Raw genomic sequence first — 22,127 nt, forward strand, 5'->3', positions numbered from 1 at the left:
ATATTGTGAAAAGGTCATAAGCTGTAAGCCATAATCATCAAAATTATAACAAATAAAGGCTTGAAATATCTCACTTTCCATGTAATGAGTCTTTATAATATATTAATTTCACATTTTAAGTTGAATTACTGAAATAAAGGAACTTTTGCACCATATTTGAATTTTTCGAGTTTCACCGCAATTCAGTATTTATATTTTTCATTCAATATTTCGAGCACCGTGAACAGTGATCTAGCTGTCTTTTGAGTGTCCCGTCTGGCCTGCTAACGTCCTGTTTACAGACTTTGTAATATTTCCACACAAATGACATTTTGGGAAATGATTGCATTGGCGTTTGTGTACAGTGTCCAGAATAGAGGTTGGCCAAATTAAAACGGCCTGTCGAACTGTGCATCTCTACTTGCAATGAATCATTCAAAGGCACGTTTGTTAACAATTAACAATTGAATCTTTCTAGTACCAAATGGTAATGTCCAGCATACAAATTCACAGCTATTTTGGGCTGGTCATGTGCTCAGGTGCAAACCCTCGGCACCCCAGCAGAGTCACTGCAACGCTTCATTTATATTAATGATCCGTCCTACGGACGCCCTTAAGGCTGTGGCCGTAATCTCTCGATATTGCCTTCAGTTTTGCCTGAATACCAACTCAAATGGAGATTTAATCCTCATTAAATCCGTCAGCTTCATTATGGTTTCTCTTGTGTCCTTCACAAGACTCTGAATGTCAAACCTGTGAGGGGCGTCAGATCTGAAGCTGTGTTTCGTGATGTGAGCGAGTGAAACTGGCCTGAGTACTTGGGAAATGTGTGAATATGCTCTCTGTTTAATAAGAAGAAGACGACTTGTGTGTTATTATTTGACGGGTAGGTTCATAAACATACCGTGACGTGCTATAAATGCTTCATTGTAAGAAACGATACAGACATCAGGTGAGAACAGAAGCTGTTTCCTGTTTCATGTTGATGTCGAAACTCTTAAAACAGGAAATGCACAACATCTGATTCCAACCCTTGCTGAAATTAAGTGTTTAATGTAATAGAAACGTTTTATGTACATGAGTAGATTTGTCATTTCTCTGTGGAAAATGTGACTGGTACTTGCCTGTGCAGAACATGCTGCCGCAATGCTGCTTTTGTGTTTATTTATTTAGCAGATGCTTTTAGCCAAAGTGATTTACAAAAAGAGCATAATTAACCACAAGCAATTTCTCATAAGAGCCAACAATATTTGCAGAGCAAAATGCCAAGTTTAAAGTATAAGCTAAATTAGTGCGGAAGTGAAGTGTTGTGCTTACTAGATGGTTGTTCATTGGCCACTGGGCAAAGTATTATTTTTTTTAAATAATTATTATGATTGTCATATCTCAATTTTTTTCCATAAATCATTACTATTGGCAAACCTTTACGTCTGTCTGAAGTTTTTGCAAATATTAAATCAATGAAAAGTATTAAAAGGAGTTTGTGGCTGAACCTCTTAACTCCATTGGATCCTCAAACTGTCAGTCAAATCTCATAACCCCACCCCTCCTCCATCGTGAATGAATTGCCGTACATATTTCGCTGCTTGTTTGCAATGCAAGGGTAGAAGCACTATGTCTGTATGTATGTATGTATGTATGCATGTGTGTGTGTATGCATGTATGTGTGTATGCATGTGTGTGTGTATGCATGCATGTATGTGTGTATGCATGCATGTATGTGTGTATGCATGCATGTATGTGTGTATGCATTCATGTATGTGTGTATGCATGCATGTGTGTATGCATGCATGTATGTATGTGTGTATGCATGTATGTGTGTGTGTGTATGTATGCGTGTATGCATGTGTGTGTGTGTGTGTGTGTGTATGTATGTGTGTATGCATGTATGTATGCATGTATGTATGTATGTATGTATGTATGTATGTATGTATGTATGTATGTATGTATGTATGTATGTATGTATGTATGTATGTATGTATGTATGGCATACATACATACATACATACATACATACACGCATGCATACACATGCATACATACATACATACATACATACATACATACATACACGCATACACACATACATGCATACACACATACATACATACACGCATGCATACACATGCATACATACATACATACATACATACATACATACATACATACATACATACATACATACATACATACATGCATGCATGCATGCATGCATACATACATACATGCATGATGTATGTATGTGTGTATGCATGCATGTATGCGTGTATGTATGCATGCATGTATGTATGCATGCATGTATGTATGTATGTGTATGCATGTATGTGTGTGTGTGTGTGTGTGTGTATGTATGTGTGTATGTATGTATGTATGTTTTATGTATTTGAGAAGAGGAGAAGAGTGTCTTAGTCTAGCATTTGTCATCGAGTCATAGCTAATACCGTCTTAAACAGTCTGTGCAAAGCACTTCATCTTTTATAACGAGATGTTGGCCGAATGACAGGATGAGTTCCCGTATACCTACAGTTAACTTTAGAACCTGTAAGTTGCTGAAAACGTAATACAATGCACTTCGAGTTTTGTGGCCCTTTTAATGATGGACAAAACACTCTGACATTTGAACTCCATATGAGCTTGATTTTGGTAAAATGTTAATAATATGCAACACATGCAAGTGTCTGACATTTATAAAGCCACAATATCAACTTTGACACCCTTTTTTTGAACAGTAGCGGTTTGGACACACAAGGTTTCCACCCGACAGCAGCAAAATCTTAGACACTATGAGGATCAAGAGCCAGATTTTAACTAGAAACTTAAGATGGGACGTTTGTGTAACACAGCCTCGGGGTCATAAGTTGTGTGATTCATGATTAAGCTCACAGCATGCCTTTTCTTGTGCCGGCAGCTCAGTCTGTGCTGTGGTGTCAGCTGAGGTTAATGGTGTGGACTTTCCTCCAGTTTACAGAGCTTGTGTGGACAGAACAGTAACCCAGAGCCGGGATGTCAGTGAAGAGTGAATAATGTGTTTCTTCGACAGACATGCTGGACCAGGCAGGCTACGTTCAGATTGCAGACAAATCAGGTTTTTTCTTTTCTCTCAAATCATATCTTTTCAGGCAGACTGTCCACACTATTAATTGCAAGTGATCAGATAAGATTTGTGTGTCCAAAAACATAACCAACCCATCTGGATGGGTTGCTTTGGTAATGACGTAGGCAAACCCATACCCAAAACTTCATACACACATATGTGGCGGATGCAGGAAAAATGGAGGTGCAACATCTCGCTCTACAAATAAGTGTCGAGTGCAGAACTCCTCCGTCACACAGGAAAATGCAGAAATCTCTGGACATACTTATAATTTCAACACTATGAATTAGGGCTGGAACTAACGATTATATTTTCAATCGATTAATCTATTTATTTTTTTGTTATTATTAATCGAATAATCATAATATTATATTTTCCCCCTATTCTATATAATGTTATACAGGTGAAACTCGAAAAGTTCATTTATTTCAGTAATTCAACTTAAAATGTGAAACTAATATATTATATAGACTCATTACATGCAAAGTGAGACATTTCAAGCCTTTATTTGTTATAATTTTGATGATTATGGCTTACAAGCTTATCAAAACCTTTTCACAATATTATAATTTTGTAAGTCATCATAAAAATTATAACAAATAAAGGCTTGAAATATCTCACTTTGCATGTAATGAGTCTATATAATATATTAGTTTCACCTTTTAAGTTGAATTACTGAAATAAATTCACTTTTGCACGATATTAACATTTTTCGATTTTCACCTGTATATAATGTTAATCCATTGATTATTTTCTGAAGAGTTGATTAATCCTTTGGTTAATTTACCAATAAATAATAACCAATAATTAGTAAATAATTATATTTTAGTGCTTCAACATTTCTAATTTTCATTTAGTTTAAGTTTTTGTCTTTTTATAACATTTTTAATAGTTTTAGTGTTAGTTACCAGTTCATCTGACCAGTGGCACTGGCAGTCAGTGTTTAAAACTTTATTTTTGTAAATTCAGTTTGGTGATGCTAATGGTGCATAAATGAGACACTTACCTTGTTAGAAATATATGCCCTGCTTGAAAAATGAATCCAACAACAAAACATTCCTGTGCCAGTCTCTGTGTGCCAGTGATCGTGCCCTGACTGGTTAGTCTGTGCAGAAAGGAGAGACATGTTTCTGCAATGCACTTTCAATCCTCTTTGTTAAATATATTGTCATTGCTTATAGCTTGAGGCTTTTGTTGAGATCCCTGATAGAGAAAGAACAGAAGAAGTCTGTAAAAAGATTCACTTTCATTGTTTTCTCCTTGAGAATGACTTAAACCTAATCCTTTATTTTTGTTGTTAAAAGTAGATTTCAAACTACTAAACTACACATAATCATCTCTTTTTTTACCTTCACTATACTCTCTGGTTAAGAGGTCAGTGTTTGTTAGTTTGACTGAGGGACGAGGAGGTTACTTGATTGTCATGTTGTTAATGAGGTTTGGTTTCGACTGAAGGAATCCTGCTCTCCCGCGTGGCACAGATTCTCCGCTCAGAGCTGTTATTAGGGGCTCCTGGACATGTTCTGTGGGCTGAACTAAATATATATCACTCGCAGAGGTGAACGGTAGGGAACACGGCCGACTGTGAGGAGAGGCACAGGAAGAGGAGCTTCATTTAAAAAAAATACACCTGGTATTAAAGGATTAGTTCACTTTCAAAAAAAAAAATCCTGATAATTTACTCACCCCGATGTCATCCAAGATGTCCATGTTTTTCTTTCTTCAGTCGAAAAGAAATTTAGAAGGTTCAAATGTCCGTCTCAATGCAGCTTCAAAGTCTCGACACGATCCCAGTCGAGAAATAAGAGTCTTATCTAGCGAAACAATCGGTCATAATTTTATTTTATTTTTTTAAGTATAATCGTTTTTAACCACAATTGTTCATATTGTGCTGGTCTGCGACGCGCCACGTATTACGTCATCTGGTTGGAAAGGTCACGAAAAATAATAAAAATAAATTAAAACAAAGATGTCAGATGATTTTGAAGTTGGAGGAGAAAATGAGATTGAGTTTTTCGCCCTTCCCTACTTATTTGACCCGGAGTTCACAGACAAATAACTTAGATGACGTGAACGTGACCTTTCCAACGTGATGACGTAATGCGTGGCGCGTCGCAGACCAACACAAGACAAACAATTGTGGTTAAAAAGTATATAAATTTACTTAATTGACCGATCGTTTCGCTAGATTAAGACTCTTATTTCTCAACTGGGATCGTGTCGAGACTTTGAAGCTGCATTGAGACGGACATTTGAACCTTCTTTTGAACATAAATGAAGGTTTTTGAGGAAAACATTCCAGGTTTTTTCTACACAGAGTGGTCTTCAAGGGCAACCATCTATCCCAATGTTCAAAAGAAGGTTCAAACGTCCGTCTCAATGCAGCTTCAAAGTCTCGACACGATCCCAGTCGAGAAATAAGAGTCTAATCTAGCGAAGCGATCGGTCATTTACAATTTTTTTTTTTTAAATGTATACTTTTTAACCACAAATGTTCGTCTTGTGCTGGTCTGTGGCTCCATGAAGAACCTTTAACATCCATGAAATCTGTGCACTGCACAAAAGGCTCTTTGTTGTGGAAAAAGGCTCTTTAGATTTTAAAAATGCTCTTCACACTAAGAAAAAAAACACGTTTTATGTGAATGGCCCCACGGATGTTGATTTTTTTTTTTTTGGCACCAAGTCTGTATCCTTCCCTGAATTCATCTTCCCTGTTCCCGTGCTTTCTAAACGTATTTATTTATTTAATTTGTCATAATGGTGAGCACGTTCTGTTTTGTTGCTCTGTTCTGGCACTAGATGTAGGCATGCTGCGTTGTGATTGGTCCTGATTGCACACTGAGGGGGTTGGCGGAAAAATCATGCTTTCTGCCGTTTGGAAATCATGCATGCTGTCACATTGGGATTTTTATTACGGATTATGATTTCGATTATAGGGTTAGTTCACCCAAGAGTTAAAATTCTGTCAGTAATTACTCACCCTCATGTTGTTCCAAACATAGACTGTAAAAAAAGATGGACGACGCCCCTTCGCTATCTTCCATCTGTGAGAACTGAAGTCCCGATATGGCGCTGACATCTCGGGACCTGTGTCTGCGCAGTAGTGATCTCGGGACCAGACCTGTGCAGTAGTAAGCAGGAAGTAAAGCCGCGAGATCATCGCCCCGCCCTCACTCTCCCAGAATGCACTCTGCACTTTTCAAGTGGCCTATGTCTGCTCCGTTCCTCCGGTCTGCTCCAATTTTTATGTCTGTTGATTGCAGTACGACAAGAGACTTGTTAAAATAAAGTAAATACAATCTCCTCAGTCCTCCGAAGATCCCGAAAAAAAGTCAGTTGGTGCTTCAGTGACTACTTCACTCAGAGAACCTGTCGATCACAGCTGTCAATCATGACGTTACACCACCGTTTTTATAAGATCACGTAACTAACTAAAAACAAACTTATTTTAAAAACAGACACTTGAACATATCAACGTGATAAAAACGTCAGCAAATGACAAAAACCACCATTGGAAAAAAAAATATTTGAAGTGTAATTTAATTGTTTAGTTGCCGTTGAATAACACGGGGAGGCGGGGTTTATGACCTATACTAGGACCAGCCACTGTGGGGGGGGCGATCGAGACGCTTTGGCTTCACTTTTCAGGGCTTGTGCGGCATGCTTTGCTCCAACCCCCGTAAGACTTTCGTTCGTCTGCGGATACAAAATGTATTCTTGTCGCTTAATAAACTTATGGTTGAGCCACTGTAGTCACTTGGACTATTTTAAACATTATTTTTACAAACTTTATGGGCCGGCAAGTTTCAATTACAATAGAAGCCTATGGAGGAGTGAGACAGCGCTCAGATTTAATCAAAAATATCTTCATTTATGTTCCGAAGATGAATGAAAGTCTTACGGGGTTGAACAACATGTCGGGTGAGTAATTACTGACAGAAGTTTAATTTTTGGGCGAACTAACCCTTTAATTGCACAGCCCTAATAAATGGGTCTCACTCTCAACTTTTAGTTAAACCAGACTTTTAACATGGGATAGATAATGCAAAAATGGTGCAGTTGCATTATAAATAGTGCACAGAGCAGATGTTATGGAGCAAAGAGGAGGGTGGTGGTGCGCTGAGCACTTTACTTTGGGTGTGACTCTCTCTTTGATGGTGGGTTTGGTATGACTGCTATTCTGTTCTGCTCTCTCAGTTTTTGTGTGGCCTTTAAACACATCTCTGACACATTGACACAGATTGTTGTTCTCGCCATCTGTCTTTAGCCTGTGTGGTTGCGAGGTTATTGCTTCGCCTCGGGCACAGGTTTAAATTCTCTTTAATTGAAAACACGCTCAGGACACTTTAAGATGTGCACGTACGCTAATTGAATATTAAAGGCTGTTATTTGGAGGGAAATCTTTGTAAGTATTTGCAGCTGGTGCCCTGAGGTGGAGGATGTACGACGCAGTTTGGCTTTTGTGTGGCTCTTATTACATAATTAAATTTCCCGACTCTTTTTATTAAATGAATTTCATAAAAATGTCACAAGCCGGCTGGATGTCTGTCAGGGCGGGTGATTTTTGTTATCTCAAACCTCTGCGTTACGTGGAAGTTCACTTGAATACATTTACTATTTTAAAAAGCCTCGTTTCTAATTTCTAATGCGTTGCATGAAACTTTTAAAAAAGCTTTTAATCTTTTTAAAGTGCTTCTCACTTCACGTTTTAGTTCCTCTATCTCTCTTTTGTCTTTTAATTCTTTGTTTGTCAAGCAATTACTTTTGTAAAATTTTCAGATTTAATGCTAATTATTAAACTTTGGTGCATAACTCATCCTCACACATTTTTTTGTGTGTGTGTGTGTGTGTGAAATTTGTGTACAAATCCTAATCTTTAGGAGAAATTACTCCTCATCTCCTGGTACAAAAACACTAGAAAGTCGTGAAGTTAAGCCAATTAAAGTCATATAACAGTTGTCTAGTGGTCTGTTCATTATAAGATTGAATTAGATTTAGTCGACACTTGTTTATCCCTCGGCTTAGCTGTTTTGCGTGCTCTATAAATGCTTCGGTGGTGGGAGACGGTAATGCAGGAGTTGTTGAAGAACATTTCACGGTAACCATCAGGGTGTCTAACTGATGAGGTTACGTCATGGAAACCCGCTCTGATGTGGGCAGAGACTTCTCCCTAGTAACACCGATCTGACCCGCTAATCTGTCTAAGCCCGGTGCTGAAAAGAGAAGGAGAATGAGAAAGCACGAGAGGGTGACATCGGCGTGCTGACAGGCATGTCATCCGCTCTGGAGTGAGCGAGTGTGTCCGGCGGAGGAGAGGAAGGTGAAGGGTTTATATGGACCATCAGCACCGGGGCCTTGAGAAAGACGGGACCCCGTTGCTGCAAATCACTTTAGATAGAGGATCTAAAAATATGAAAAAATCTATTGTATGTATAGCATAGTAATTTTACTTTGTTAAATCGGTAACGTTACTAACAGTTTTAGGTTTTTTTGGAACAAAGTGTATTTTCATTTTAATATTATTTTCCAAAAATGAATAAATTAAATAAATTGTGTTATGTAAGTGTGTGTGTGTGTGTGTGTGTATATAATTTTATTTAGTAAATAATATATATATATATGTAATACAATATTTAATAATTAATACTAAAAAATTAATACATTTATTCATGTAAAATTTAATACACAATAGATTTAATGTAAAATACTTGTGCATATATATATATATGTATATATATGTAATAATATTATATTTATTTATTTATGATATATATTAATTAAATTATATATAACTTAAATACATATTTAGGAAATTAAAAATATTAAGAAAATATTTAGTAATAATAAATACATTAATTTATAAAACTCCACGTAATAGATTTAATAAAAAAGAAATGTGTATAATAAAATTTTATGATTTAAAATCAAATTGAATATAATTCTAATATCTAATAGTATATGTATATATATATATAAATATGTAAATTAATAAATCAGATGCACAAAACACACACACACACACACATATATATATATATATTCATACATATATACACGTTTATATTCATACATACACACATTTATATATAAATCTTAAAATGCCAAAAGCAGCCTGTTTAATTGCATTATTAGTGGTTTTTAGAGGAACAATGCTGCAGTTTTGCTCAACATGACATATTGTCAGGCTCTGATCTAGCTAAATGAACATGTGAGCCTCTGTGGTTGTGTGAATCCATATGGGACAGTGTGTGTGATACGAGGTGGTGTGTGTTCAGTGTCTCGGTGGGGTAGATGAGTTGCTTGAGCTCAGAGGGAGTCTGGGTGTAGAGAGACGTGTGAAAAGAAGATATTTTTACTGAAAAACACACCTTTTATCTACTGCTGCGCTGCCACACACACACACACACATTCTGAGGAACAGCACAATAATGGAGAGAGATTGTGTTGAAAACTTATTCATTTGTCTTTCAGTAAAGTAATCAAGCACTCAAATGAATCACAGCTTCTTTTTTTATGGTTGTTTATTTACTGTAATAATATAGTTATTGGTTCCTGTTGTGGATTGGGATTTAACTTGCTGTTAAAGTGAGTTGTTGTTGGGAGTGAATTTTACAGTGTCTGAAATGTTCATTGAAAAATTAGCTTTTTGCAGATGATGACTTATCTTGAACTTCAGAGCGTATGCATGTTTTTGTCCATATGAATGTAACGAGATGCCATTAACCCTATATGTCTGAAACTAATTTCAAGCAATCTGAGGTTTTAAAGTTCATGATAAACATGACTTAAACCAAGTATGTCTAAACTTTTGAGTGTTAAGGTCCTTGCACACTCGTATTTGTGATTCGGTGGCTCTGAAATCTGAAATTTCACACAGCACGTTGATCCCGGGAAATTGCTGGAGCACCTTCTGTGTGAACGCAAACACGTCCCGGGATTGATGCCAAGATGGAGACCTAGTAACATTGCCGGGATCAGTCCCGGAATCCGTGACCAATGCCGTAAGGGGTATTTTGTTGCTCTTAGAAGAAAGCTTGTGTTCGTCATCAAAAAAGAAAGGACGAAAAAATGTGGGGAAACTAGAATAAAGCAGAGACCAGGAAGCTCCTTACTATCCGTGCTGAAGCCAAGATCGTTCGTCGGTGGAACGGTAAAAAAAAAAAAGTGCACGACTACAATGGAAAGAGCGGTAGCGGAAGATTAGACTGGCCTTCCTCATCCTGACGTCACATGTCTTTACGGGATGTGTGTGAACGCACTCACAGATTCCGGAAAAGCACTGGCAGTGTGAATGAACCAAAATCGAACGATCCCGGGACACATTATCCATGTATTTTTTGGAATCTCTGTGTGAAAGGGGCTTAAAACTAAGACCCTGTTTACACCTAGTATTAAGAAATGTTTTCATCAATCCGATGACAAGTGGACGACACTAAATACAGGTGTGAACCATAGACTGTAAAAAAAGATGGAAGACATTCCTTCGCTCTCTTCCATTGGTGAGAACTGAAGCCGCCACTGTCCCGATATGGCGCTGACATCTTGGGACCAGACCTGTGCAGTAGTGATCTCGGGACCAGACCTGTGCAGTAGTGAGCAGGAAGTAAAGCCGCGAAATCAACGCCCCGCCCTCACTTTCCCAGAATGCACTCTGCACTTTTCAAGTGGCCTATGTCTGCTCCGTTCCTCCGTTATGCTCCAATTTTGATGTGTGTTGATTGCAGTACGACAACAGGCTTGTTCAAATAAAGTAAATACAATCTCCTCAGTCCTCCGAAGATCCCGGAAAAAAGTCAGTTGGTGCTTCAGTGACTATTTCGCTCAGAGAACCTGTCAATCACAGCTGTCAATCATGACGTTACACCACCGTTTTCATAGCATCACGTAACTAACTAAAAACAAACTTATTTTAAAAACAGACATTTTACATTTATTACTTAAATCAGCGTGGTAAAAACGTCAGCAAATGACAGAAACCACCTTTGGAAAAAAATATATTTGAAGTGTAATTGTTTAGTTGGTCTCACGTGCCGTTGAATAACACGGGGAGGCGGGGTTTATGACCTATACTAGGAGCAGCCACTGGGGGGCGATCGAGACGCTTTGGCTTCACTTTTCAGGGCTTGTGCGGCACGCTTGGTGTAAACGTTTTGAGCTTGTCCACTTTCGAGCACTTTCAGGTTGTCAAACGCATTCGACCGGATTGCTTTCGTTGTGTAAACAACACTCATGTGGTCGAGTGTGTTCAAACAGCTGCAAAACTTTGCCTATACTCTCCACCTACTGATCTAATACGTGAACATTATAGGAAGAGCTCGAGCCAGACGGGATTTAAACTGTCTCGGCTGAAGACCCGAAGATGAAAACGTACAAAGCACAATGTTCTCTCACCATTCCTGATTTCTAACACACACACACACTAACAGCGTTCGACTGGTCTTGCGTCTGTCAGAGCAGAAACTAAAGCTGATGATTTCTGTGTGTGTTTACCGTCGTCTCCAGTCGCGTTCATATGTAAATAGCGGTAGCTTATTTCATCCATTAGATCGAAAGATCTGAAAAAGCCCCTACAAGAAGAAATCAGGACAGAAGTGGACAAAAGAGACGGATTAAAACATCTCTCGTCTACTTTTGATCCGATCAACCAAATACTGGTATTCATCTTAATACCACCAGGTGTAAACAGGGCCTAAAACATAAGCAGACGCGCTTCATCCGTCTGCAGAGTAAGTGCTGTTAAAGACGAAACCCTCTAGCAGTGGAGAAACTGGGTCATGCAGATTGAATCAAATTAGACGGTCTCTACCTTAATGTTTTTATTGCTGTGCTGTGGACATTTTCTCTCACCACAGCGATCTGTATCTGCTCACGGATTTGACGTGTCCCATGAAGTTCTCCGAGTTTGTCACGTATGTTCACACAGATTGAGCGTGGGAGTGTTGACGGTCACAGGCTGACATCTAGACTTACGCTACAGCCGTCTGTGGGAAATTTACATATAGGTTGTGGATGTTTGCTTTATTATTCAGTGTGAAATCACAAAGCTAATTAAGGAATCATTTCGAAACAACGTTTGTTGTTCTGCACTTTTGGTGTATTTCACCCAGCGCCCATTGTGGGTTTTACTTCTGCAAAATAGATATTCTGCTTCCAGTTCTTGATTCTTTTTCTTCCTCTTTTGTGGTATGATCTGGAAGCAAATTGCCATAAATTAGTTTCTTGTGTTTTTTTTTGTACACACATTTTTCTTGTCTCTCTTATTTAGGGATGGGAATTGAAAATTGAACCATCAAAATTGTATGCCCTCGACGTTAACGAGTCCTCTTATCGATGCTCCTGCTCCGAGTCCCAGCCATAGTATATACAGACCGGACGCCAAAGCAAATTTTTGTCCCGAAAAAGTCTTATTTGATCGGTGAGTGATGTAGGGCTGGGGTAAACGATTATTAATAAAACGATTAGTCGGGCGATTATTTGATCGATTAGTCGACTAATCTAACGACTAATTGGACGATTAATATAACAATTATTTTTCTTTTGCTCGATTAATAAAAACCCTGGCCTGGACATTGCTTGGCTCCGTTAATTGACATTGGCGAACTAGCGTACTGAATCATGATATTATAAGCTGGCTAACGTTAGTCTAACGTTATGTATTTGACTCGTAAACGACCACAGCATGAGTTAACGCTAACTAACGTTAAGTCGGGACTCGAGAGTTAGCTAACGTTAGACAGATAATGTTAAAAGCTACTGCAATCTGCTTGCTACCGTGAGCTAGATTCATTTTAATGAATGGTCAGAACCATAGATATACATAATTAAGGCTAGATGTCTTACGGCGGAGTCTCTAACGTCATCACCCGGCGGCCATCTTGTCACAGGCAAGCTTTCTGGCGAGCTCTGTGGTCCCTAATGTAAGGCGAGTGATCTGCCCAAACACAAACACTCTTATCTCGCTGAAATCTTGTCGGATTTACAAACGGTTTGGTTTCTTACAAACGTTATTAATGTGGCTATAATTTTGGACATGTTGAAATATATAATATTATAATTATTCATAAGTATGCAGTGTCATAACTACATCTCTGACGTTTATAACAAACCAACCCGTTTGAAAATCGGTAGAAAATTGAGCAAGTTATGGTTATTTAAAAAGTACATGCACCATTAAAACAATGTTACGAGTGAGCGAGCTGACTGTGACAAGATGGCCGCGAGGTGCAGACGTCGACCTCCATTGGCCAGCAGCGCGGATGAGACAACTAGCCTTTATTATGTATATCTATGGTTAAAACAACTGATCTTTCCAACACTGAACTCACGAGACATCTGAATCGGTGTATAACTAATCGGTAACACTTTACAATTAGGTTACATTTATTACATAAAAAGTACAGCTTACTCAAGTGTAAGCTTTAAAACAAATAAAACCACTTTTTTTTTTTTTTTACCGAAAAATCATGATTTTTCTACTTTTCATGACTACTTTTTCCCCACACAGTGCTATCAGGAATCGTCAGTGGCATTGATATTGATAAAATCTTATCAATTCCCATCCCTACTCTTATCTGATACACACATTTCAGGTCTTGGAGTCTCTACTAACGAGTCGATTCAGGTGTTTGATAAGGAAAACATACACAATCTTCAGAGTTGATGCTAACCACTGACCTAAACCAGCTAGTTCTTGTCATACGCCACTGTTTCCACACCCTGACAGGACGTCAATAACTCAAATAAAGAATAAATGTCCTTGGAAAATTGCATTGAGGGATCAATAAGAAGAAACAGCCTTCGGGGACTTTTTCTTTGTCCACTTGGTGCTTCAGACTGCTTTCTAAGGTCAAACAACAGCACTCAGTTTTAATGTGATATAACTCGAGTGTTAAGACGAGAGATATTTTAATAGTGTCTCTAATATATGATTTGGGAGGTTTGATTCATTTAAGGGAATCAGTTTTGATCTCATGGTGGCATTGTTGTTTTATTTTTATAGGTAAATATTGCTGTTTATTGCTGTAGATTGTTATATTGGTGCATTTAAATAATATATATATCTTTTTTTAAATATTCTTCCTTGGTCAACTTGTGAAATTTTTTTTTTTTTTTAACTACATTTTATTGTATTTGACTATTTAACATTTTGAAGTGAATTTACTACAGTGACTGTTTGATCAATGTGGGTTAATTGTTTCTTTATCTGTTTTTAAAACCCATCTTTTCTCTTTGGCTTTTGACACCTAGTAGGATGTCGACTTTATTTACTTTATTTAATTTGTTATTTTGAATGTTTTTATTGTGTGGTTATAAATTGTACTTATGTTTATTCTTTCTGTACAGCACTTTGGTCAACTTTGGTTGTTGAAAAGTGCTTAACAAATAAAGTTGGTATGGTATGGTAGTTCAGAGCAAATGCATGTATTCAATATTGATTTTTATCGATATTACCCGACCGATGCATAAGACAGTCTGAAGGTTTGTGCTTTCGGTGACTGATATTAGCATGCTAAAAGGCCAGAATAGGTGTTAAATAAACAGAGGGGCGTTTAGAGAGCTAAATATTCCTCTCTGGTCCTTGTAGCTGGACTTCAGTCACTGTTCTCAGACCAGCGCGTCCCTCCACAGCCTTTCACCTGCACCGGCTTTGTGTTTCACTGAACGCATTGAAGTTTCCTTTGAAGTCGCGCCTGCAACTGTTTCTATTCCCTTTGGTCTCCAGCGGGTGTGTGTGTGTGTGTGTGTGTGTGTGTGGACCATTATCTCCAGCCGATGTGTTTCAGCCACAGGCTCTGGATATTTCCCAGCAGTTGTGTTATTCATATTCAGATTCAAGAGGCATGAATGTTGGTTCAGAAGAACGGTCGTCTACCACTTTCTGGTTGTTGGTTCTGCGTCCGGCTGGGGAGTGTTAATGTGACAGGGTCTCTCTAGAAGTCACACACACATTATGTGGACTAGTCAGTAAGCTGTGACACTCAAACAATTTTACATCTTTGTCTGAGACAGGAATGGGGAAGAGTTTGAAATATTTCAGATTTTTTTGTGTTTTTGAAACATCAGTCTCGTATGCTCACCAAAGCTGCATTTATTTGATCAAAAAATTAAATTGAAAAAAAAAAATGCATTATATTATTATAAATTAAAAGAACAGTTTTTTATTTTTATATATATATTAAAATGAATTTATTAATTTGCTGCTCAGTTATTATTAATTATTATTGGTGCCTGCCTAGTTATGAATAATGTCCCTTATTGTCAAAGTTATGTTGCTTAATATTTTTGTGGAAACCGGATTTCGACCGGATTTGTTTTTGAGTATATAAATGTGGCTTGGTGAGCTAAAGAGACTTCTTTCAAAACACAAAAAAACGTAATTATTATTAACTTTTGCCCATTGGTATATGCGCACAATAACAAGTCAAGGACGTCAGGTCAGTTTAAGGGTGTAAATTGAGCCGTATCACGTCACACTGTTACAATTTCACAGTCTCCTGGACCGCCTCTGCTTTCTCTCCATCGTTTTTTCCCCTTCATGACCTACTTTGCTAATTATAGATCAAAAGTTTCCGCTTGTGAAAGTTTGGTCTGAGCAGTTGACAGGCCATGCGTTGAATCCGGGTCTGTGTGGCACCTGAGGACGCGTCACACACACACACACACAACGCTTATGCTGCTTATTCTCGCTGTGTGGGCCGTTTGACTGACGGCGTTGTAGTCGAGATAAAGAGGCCAGCAAATGATCTGAAGTACCTGCTTGAGTGCCATCGATGTTTGAGCTCTGCGTCAGATATCATGAAATGTCCTGGTAAAGTAATGGTAACTTTCTAGCAAATATGTGAGAAAATAGAGAAATCTTGCTAAACAAACTGTGGTTGGTTGCTTTAAATGCCAGTCTGATGGTCTTGTCCTCTCTAACCCTGCTTCTAAAATCACATACTGGATATTAGGTGCTACATTTGGTTTGAAACTTACTTTGTGATCGTTAAAGCGGTGGTTGATGATTATGATATAACTTTTCTAACTTTAGTTAGTGTGTAATGTTGCGGTTTGAGGATAAACAACATCTGCAAAGTTACAACACTCAAGGTTTAAAGCAAAGGGAGATATTTGCTTTTAAAGAAATTGCTTTTTAAGGACTACAACAAACGGCTGGTAGAGACTACACGACATTGCTCCCGGGTTAGTGACGTCACCAACCCTAAAATTTACATAAACCCCGCCCCCTGAACACGATTTATAGATTATCAAGACAGAATATGCTAATCAATGACTAGAAGATATTTTACTTCACATCACCTGCATAAATTCTTCAACTAACCATTCTGTGTGAGGTAAAAGCAAGCAGGTAATCCATCAGCCAATCCATCAGCCGGTAACTGAAGCTTCCCCTGGCGCCGCCATTGGCTAACAAGCCATCACCTGCTGTTAGCATGCCATTGACTCCCATTCATTTTGGCGTCACTTTGACAGCGAATAACTTTACATCTGAGGCGTTTAAAGACTCCATTTGTCCATTATTTATTTGTAAAAAAAACACGACAATGTATAAAAGGCTCCATTACCTTGTATCTTACGTTATGGCCCCGTAGAAGCAGTTTTTGTAAAAAATAGGCTAACGATTGCGTCATAACCACTCGACTCTCTGTCGCACAGCCGAGAAATTACCGTATAGACCGGCGGAGAAGCTCGCAGGCAATCGGGGGACGTGGAGGCATAAACTCAAGGGAGAAGCCCACAGAGAGTGATAAAGTTGCTCCCGCTGCTAGCTCATGGACAGCTAATGCTCACGCTCTCCGTCTCTGCGAGATTCGGAAGGGAATGATTCAGATTTCTCTCGGCACAGCTATTAGAAGACTGACAGCTGTCAGACAGGTTGCTCACGTCACATCTACGTTGTCAAGCTCAGTTTGAGCCTGCGCAGTTCGCCCAGCCATCAGGAAGTGAGTGCTTCTAATTGACTTCACTTTTCTCTGTTGAAGTCTATGGCATCGCTGTGTCCATCTTATATATACTGTCTATGGGTAAAAGTACACAAGAGGTTGAAGCTCCGCCCCCTGTGCCGGGAGCAGCAGCTCATTTGCATTTAAAGGGACATACACAAAAACGGTGCGTTTTTGCTCAAACTCAAAAAGTGACAATTTTAACATGTTATATACAAATATTTGTGGGGTATTTTGAGCTAAAACTTCACACACACACTCTGGGAACATCAAAGACCACTGTTGCTTCATTGCCATTCACAAAACCCTCTCCTGTGGCCTCGTGGGATAGTAAAGTGTTCATCGAATGCGCACTTCAGAATATCGCCGGAAGTATAAGGTCATCCAGATACTGTGTATTTGTATACTCCACTGTTGGCATACTGTTTTTCGGATACCAAATAGTAGGGATGCGATTCTTTAATGCGATTCTTTAATAATAATTGTCATTTTTGGCTGAACTATTCCTTTAATTATGACTAAGCTGTTTGGCTAGCCTGGTTATCATAAGCATGCATCGTTATGTACTTGTCTGAAGTGAATCTGTTTGTGTCTCCGCAGACATGCAGATCTGTGAACGGCGTTGACCGGCGCTCTCTGGAGAAACATGGAGTCCTGTGCCGAGTCTCAGGGCGATCCTGAGAGAGCTCAGGTGAGTGTGAATATAATGATGTGAATATGAATTATGTGAATATAATGAGCTCACACAACCATGTATCGGCCTTCACAATGACAAGAACAAAGCTAACACTGCTGACGCCAGACACTTTAAAATCACAACACTTTCTCCCATTAGCGACTACAAAAGACAGAAATGCACCTCGGCTGTCAGTGTTTGAGAGAGAGCCTGTGAATAATGAAGCGTACAAATAACTAATGCATGCTGGGATACTTCTTACTACCCCAAAATAATAGATTTAATAACATGTTTTTGTGCATCGTGAGATTAATTTCATGATGATTAAGACATTTGAAGCCTTTTTTTCGTATTACTAAGATATTTGTCTTTACCTATAATGATTATATTGCAATTATATATATATATATACACACAGTATATATGTATAATTTATTATTTCAATTAAGAGAAGCATTTTGTAGTAGAATTTGTTGCACTGCCTTTAATGCCATCTAACGTGTGAACACAATGAAAAAAATATTTTTAACCTGGCTTTATCCAATATTCAGATTTCGTTTTTTAAATATATGCAAATTAACACATTAAATTAGATATTGCCTAATTTGCATATTTAAACATTAAATTACAGAAAACTTGTAATACATTTTTTTTCTCATCTTAATGTAGGTAATCAACTGGGAAAGTTTCATGGTGATATCTGCTAGTTAAAATTTTTTACCCTATTCACCTGTAGTGTCTCGCCTTAATGTATGCTAATTAATTTTCGAAGATTGTTTCAGTTTCAGTACAAAAAAATACTGTTAAAGGAATGAGAAACACTTTAGATAAAAGATCAAATATAAAATGCCTGACACAAAAATGTTTGGCATTGCGATAATAAGAATTCAGAGTTAAATGTTTTTATTGTCATAAAAATAAAGTCCCAATAATACATGTGTCCAGAAAAAAAAATTAGAAGCACATTAAATGTTCACTATTGAGCATTTGTGTTTGTATTGCGTTTCTGGTTGTTTTGCTATTGCGCAAAATTACCAGTGAATAATTTCACACACAAGCCTCAGGTGTTACCCAGCATGCACCTGTGTGAGCCACATACACAGAAGCGCTTTCTGTCACTTTCATTAACCCAAATAAATGTCTGTTGAGGAGGAGATGTTGTGTATTTACTTTATTCATGAGGCATTAAAGCCGTTTACAGGAGCAAGAGCTGTGAGGGGTTTGTTTGTTTATTGTTAATTTCGGTAAAGTGTGGTTTAGATTCCTCCGGCTCTGTTTGTTTCACATGTGTCAGAAAATACATAACGGTTTAGTGTCCACTTTGAGATCAGATCTTCAGCTCTCTGAAGCGGCAGAGAAGGAAGTCACTGTGTGCCAGACAATTTTGGCTTTAGTTCCCTGTAAATGGGTTGTAATTGCACTTCATTAATTCATTCATTCATTCATTCATTCATTCATTCATTCATTCATTCATTCATTCATTCATTCATTCACAGAAGCATCAGTATCGGGGTATTAACTAATTAATTAGTGTGTTGTCTTCTTAAGTGTCTCAACAAACAATCATACATCTGTATGAAGAATACACTGTAGTTTTGGTTTACGGAAAATAATTGTATGAAAAATATTTATTATTATTAATAATATTATTACTATAAATTAATAATCTGTTTTGTACAAAGACATTTTTTTTAATTAAATGACATGCATCATGTTTCTACTGTAATAAATATATATTCTGTCCAGATAGTTATTTTAAAATGTCCAGATACATTACATTAATAAAATAATTTTTTAATTACATAAAAAAAACGACCATAATGTACTTTCAATTGTACCTTTCTTTTAATTTAATATAATATAATATAATATTGCAGTAATGCTAAATTTTTGTACATTATGGTAATTAGAATTTAGGTAGGAAATAATGTATTTAATAATAATATAACAATGCAAAAACGCTAATGATCCTAGAAATAGGCTTAATTTTCTTTTAGATTTTAGAGTATAATTTCAACAAAACAAAAAAAGTTACTTTTGATTTTGGGGGTGAAAAATAACATGGACTTTAGTTTTTGTGAGATTCACCCTTATTCTGAAAATTTATCAGATTTTTTTAACACTTTTCAGTTTTATTGTCATTCCAGTCCTCGATTCTCTTCTTTGCTGTTAATGGGCACACAATGATTGATCAGCAATGATGCCTAAATTGGTTTGAAAATAAGAATCGACTGGCGTTATTACTCCAATGCGTTGAGTTATAAACCTCACACCCTTCCTGCCTGAATCATCTGAACGGAGAGACACACGATGAGCTGTAAAGTTTGGAGGGATGTAAAATTACAGCTACTTTATGACATCTGCTGGAAAAAAATCAGTAAACCTTGACCCGAGAGCCAGACCTTATTTACAGGATCGTTTGTCATACTTTCGGTCTGTGCTCTATCCCAAGATGCACTGGAGCTCAGTTTGTATGTTTGTGTGTTCTTATGTTTTGACTTCTTCCTATATAACACAACCTGGTCTGCTGAAGTGAGACTGTTTACATTGACTGTGTGAACATTACTTCTTTACCTCGAAAAATTAAGGTTTTTATTTAATTAAAGGGGTGGTATAATGCCGTTTTCACAAGATGTAAAATAAGTCTCTGATGTCCTCAGAGTGTGTGTGTGAAGGTTTAGCTCAAAACACCCCACAGATATTTTTATAAACATGTTAAAATTGTCACTTTTTGAGGGTTAGCAGTGTTTTTGTGTCTGTCCCTTTAAATGCAAATGAGCTGCTGCTCCCGGCACAGGGGGCGGAGCTACAACAGCTTGTGTACTTTTACCTCACACACACACTGAGAATTTCAAAAACTTTTAGCCTTTTATGTACAAACCGGATTCAGACAATGATGGAGAGACTCAATATAGAAGTGACAACATTTCTGAATGGTTAGTTGATGAATTTTTGCAGCTTATGTGTAGTTATCTTCTAGTCATTGATTAGCATATTGTGTCTTGGTCATCTATAAATCGTGTTCAGGGGGCGGGGTTTATGTAAATTTTAGGGTTGGTGATGCCAGTAACCCGGGAGGAATGTCTTGTAGTTTGTTGTAGTCCTTAAAAAACAATTTCTTTAAAAGCAAATATCTCCCTTTGCTTTAAACTTTGAGTGTTGTAACTTTGCAGATGTTGTGTGTCCTCAAACAGCAACATTACACACTAACTAAAGCTAGAAAAGTGAAATCATACTTAACCCCCACTTTTAACATACAATCAAACAGCTGGAATAATTTGAATGAAGTTTGAACTGTGATGACCATTTCAAATAGTCATCACAGTTTCATCAGAGTGACCCCGTGACCCTGTCTGATGTGTTTATATATGCGCGCTGATAAGGAAACGCAGGATGACGCTGGTGATAATTTTACATCAGATGGAGGAAGACAACGACTCTGTGTTTGGCAGGAAACCTCTGCCACTAGTTTCCTGTCTCTGGTGGATGACACAAACTCTGAGCGTCTCGTATCTGAGAGTAGACGTCAGCCGTGTGTTTCGACTGAATACAGACGCACAAACTCCAGTGGAAATGTTTGATTGAGAAACAGAGAACATAAAATGTTTGCTCATCGGCTGGAAACGCTCCTCAAATAGCCTCATGTTTATGTAAATGTGAATTAATACGTTTTTATTAGCATATTGTGAGTAATTACTTTTGGATCTTCTATATTTGCGCTGACACTTCTGCTATTTATAGTTTGACAATATCTTCATGTTATTTTACGAATGAGCCTCTTTTTACTGATTATTATATAAAGTGAAGCCATAGTCTTTAATCCGATTGTGAAGTGTGAGTTATATTGAAGCGGTTTATAGCTTGTTTTTAAATGGATGGATGAATGAATGAATGATGAATTATTAATAGTCAGATCATGGAAACTGGAAATGAGTCATGATGGGTTGGTGCAATTATCCAGATGTCAACTTTAAGGGTGGTTTATAAATATAAGAAGCTTTTTGGTAAAGTTTGAATGCCGTCTAAGTAAACGTGTGTGTGTGTGTGTGTGTGTGTGTGGTAGAACGTAAACAGCACTGTCATAAATAAACCATTCATACACTACCGTTCTCAAGTTTTGGATCTCTCTTCTTAAAAAAAAAAAGAAAAAAGAAGTCTCTTATTCTCACCAAAGCTGCTTTTATTTGATTAAAAAATAAAAAATACAGTAACATTTTAAAATGTAATTTATTCCTGTGATCAAAGCTGAATTTTCAGCATCATTACTCCAGTCTTCAGTGTCACATGATCCTGCAGAAATCAGTATAATATGATGATTTGATACTCAAGAAACATTTATGATTATTATTAGTGTTAAAAACAGTTGTGCTGCTTCATATCTTTGTGGAAACCTTGAAACATGATTTTATTTTGATTTTATTTACGGAATTTTCTT

The 22,127-nt window shown here is 37.5% G+C and overlaps 1 protein-coding gene across 5 annotated transcripts in view; it reads left to right on the top strand.

Annotated features, from left to right (window-relative positions):
- The window catches only part of osbpl8 (oxysterol binding protein-like 8), a 79,640-nt gene that overhangs the window by 3,378 nt on the left and 54,135 nt on the right, over window positions 1-22,127 (top strand). For 3 of the 5 annotated variants that reach the window (XM_079622092.1, XM_079622094.1, XM_079622095.1), the window contains exon 2: window positions 17,617-17,707. In XM_079622092.1, the coding sequence (XP_079478218.1) occupies window positions 17,663-17,707 (45 nt within the window). In that variant the 5' untranslated portion in view covers window positions 17,617-17,662. Of the gene's footprint in view, window positions 1-2,940; window positions 3,065-17,616; window positions 17,708-22,127 lie in introns of all 5 variants that reach the window. The other 2 variants (XM_079622093.1, XM_079622096.1) reach the window with 1 other exon arrangement.

The sequence above is a fragment of the Phoxinus phoxinus genome (assembly GCF_949152265.1).
Source record: "Phoxinus phoxinus genome assembly, chromosome: 9".
Classification (NCBI taxonomy): Eukaryota; Metazoa; Chordata; class Actinopteri; order Cypriniformes; family Leuciscidae; genus Phoxinus; species Phoxinus phoxinus.